At 37.8% G+C, this 1,295-nt stretch overlaps 1 protein-coding gene across 1 annotated transcript in view; it reads right to left on the bottom strand.

The window, feature by feature from the left end:
- The window catches only part of LOC118413364 (vesicular integral-membrane protein VIP36-like), an 8,880-nt gene that overhangs the window by 1,514 nt on the left and 6,071 nt on the right, over positions 1 to 1,295 (bottom strand). Inside the window, 1 exon segment of the mRNA XM_035816717.1 lies at positions 858 to 964. Coding sequence (XP_035672610.1) covers positions 858 to 964 — 107 coding nt within the window.

Below are 1,295 nucleotides of genomic sequence, written 5' to 3'. Positions count from 1 at the left end.
GTTTAAAATACAAACAAAGTGAAAAATGGACATGGCTATAAAATATTTTACTATACTTTCAAAAACATATATCTGTGTTTACTGGAAAGAGATACACAAACTGAGTTTGACTATGCTAAAAAATACATAATGTCCAAAATCAGTCAAATTTGCTATAAGCAATATAGCAGAATGAATTTTAGTCTCTGTATGAATACACTAAATTTGCATGTTTGCGTTGGTTTTATGTTCGCGTTTTTCGCGGTGACCACACGCGAAATTAAAACCACTGCAAAATTTTTCCATTTAAGTATGAGACTGCAGTCTATGACACCTCCGCGAACACTTTTTGCCACTACCGCAGAAGTAAATCCTCCCAAACTTAAATGCATTACAGTATAGAGCTGTGAACTGGTACTGGATTCAGACTTTGTAACTGCTGTTTTTGCTTTTGATCTTTTTGTTTCAGGATACAAAATTTTCGAAACTTGTGTATTGAAACATGTGGTTTCTTGGGTAGCTATGAAGTAAATGAAATACAGCACGGTGTATTCTGCGTCAACTTTGTTCCTAACCCTTCCATGGCTCAGATTGCGATCACAGTAGGGCTGATAACTCGGGTTATACGGAATACACTGTGTTGTATTCTATATGTTTATATGGTTAAGTATGCAGTAGGGGTACAAAACGTTTTTTTGTTGGACTGGTCTGAAAAAAAATGGACCTGAAAAATCAGTGGACTGGATTGTTGACTGAGAAGAAAACGACCTGAACCTCTGGACCAGAACCGTACCTGTACCTGAATTACACCCCTAGTATGTAGCACTAGTGGAGCACATTTATAAAAGGAAAGTTAGCTCAAGTCTTTAGACTTTACCTCTAGGAGGTGCAAAGAAGTCCGCCCCCGGCTCCTTCCAGTTGGGCAGGTCGTCCTGTTTGGGCGTGTCCAGCTCGTACATCTTCAGGGAGATGATGTCATGGTTGTCTAGGCAACGAAACATATGCAGAGAGAGTTGAGCATGTAAAATGCAGCTTAGTCTAACTAAGTTTTTGGTAACTTGCTTTTGTATTTCTCTCCACCACAAGGAATATTGAAACATACTGTAAAATTTGAAACTTTACAGCAGTTTGCAGTTTATACCTCTCTACAGCAAAATAAAACCACGGTGAAAGTAAGTGCATTTACAGTATTGTTTTCTCTGATGTTTCTAGAGGGTATCTGGACTTCAGTTTTGAGCTACATAACAAGAAATATCCCATGACAATTTTTCTGACTAAATTATTATAGGACATTAAGAAGAGACATCCAACATTCC

This window comes from Branchiostoma floridae, chromosome 4 (assembly GCF_000003815.2).
Source record: "Branchiostoma floridae strain S238N-H82 chromosome 4, Bfl_VNyyK, whole genome shotgun sequence".
Classification (NCBI taxonomy): domain Eukaryota; kingdom Metazoa; phylum Chordata; class Leptocardii; order Amphioxiformes; family Branchiostomatidae; genus Branchiostoma; species Branchiostoma floridae.
The sequence above is the reverse complement of the archived record's forward strand: the minus strand, read 5'-3'. Positions and strand labels throughout refer to the sequence as shown.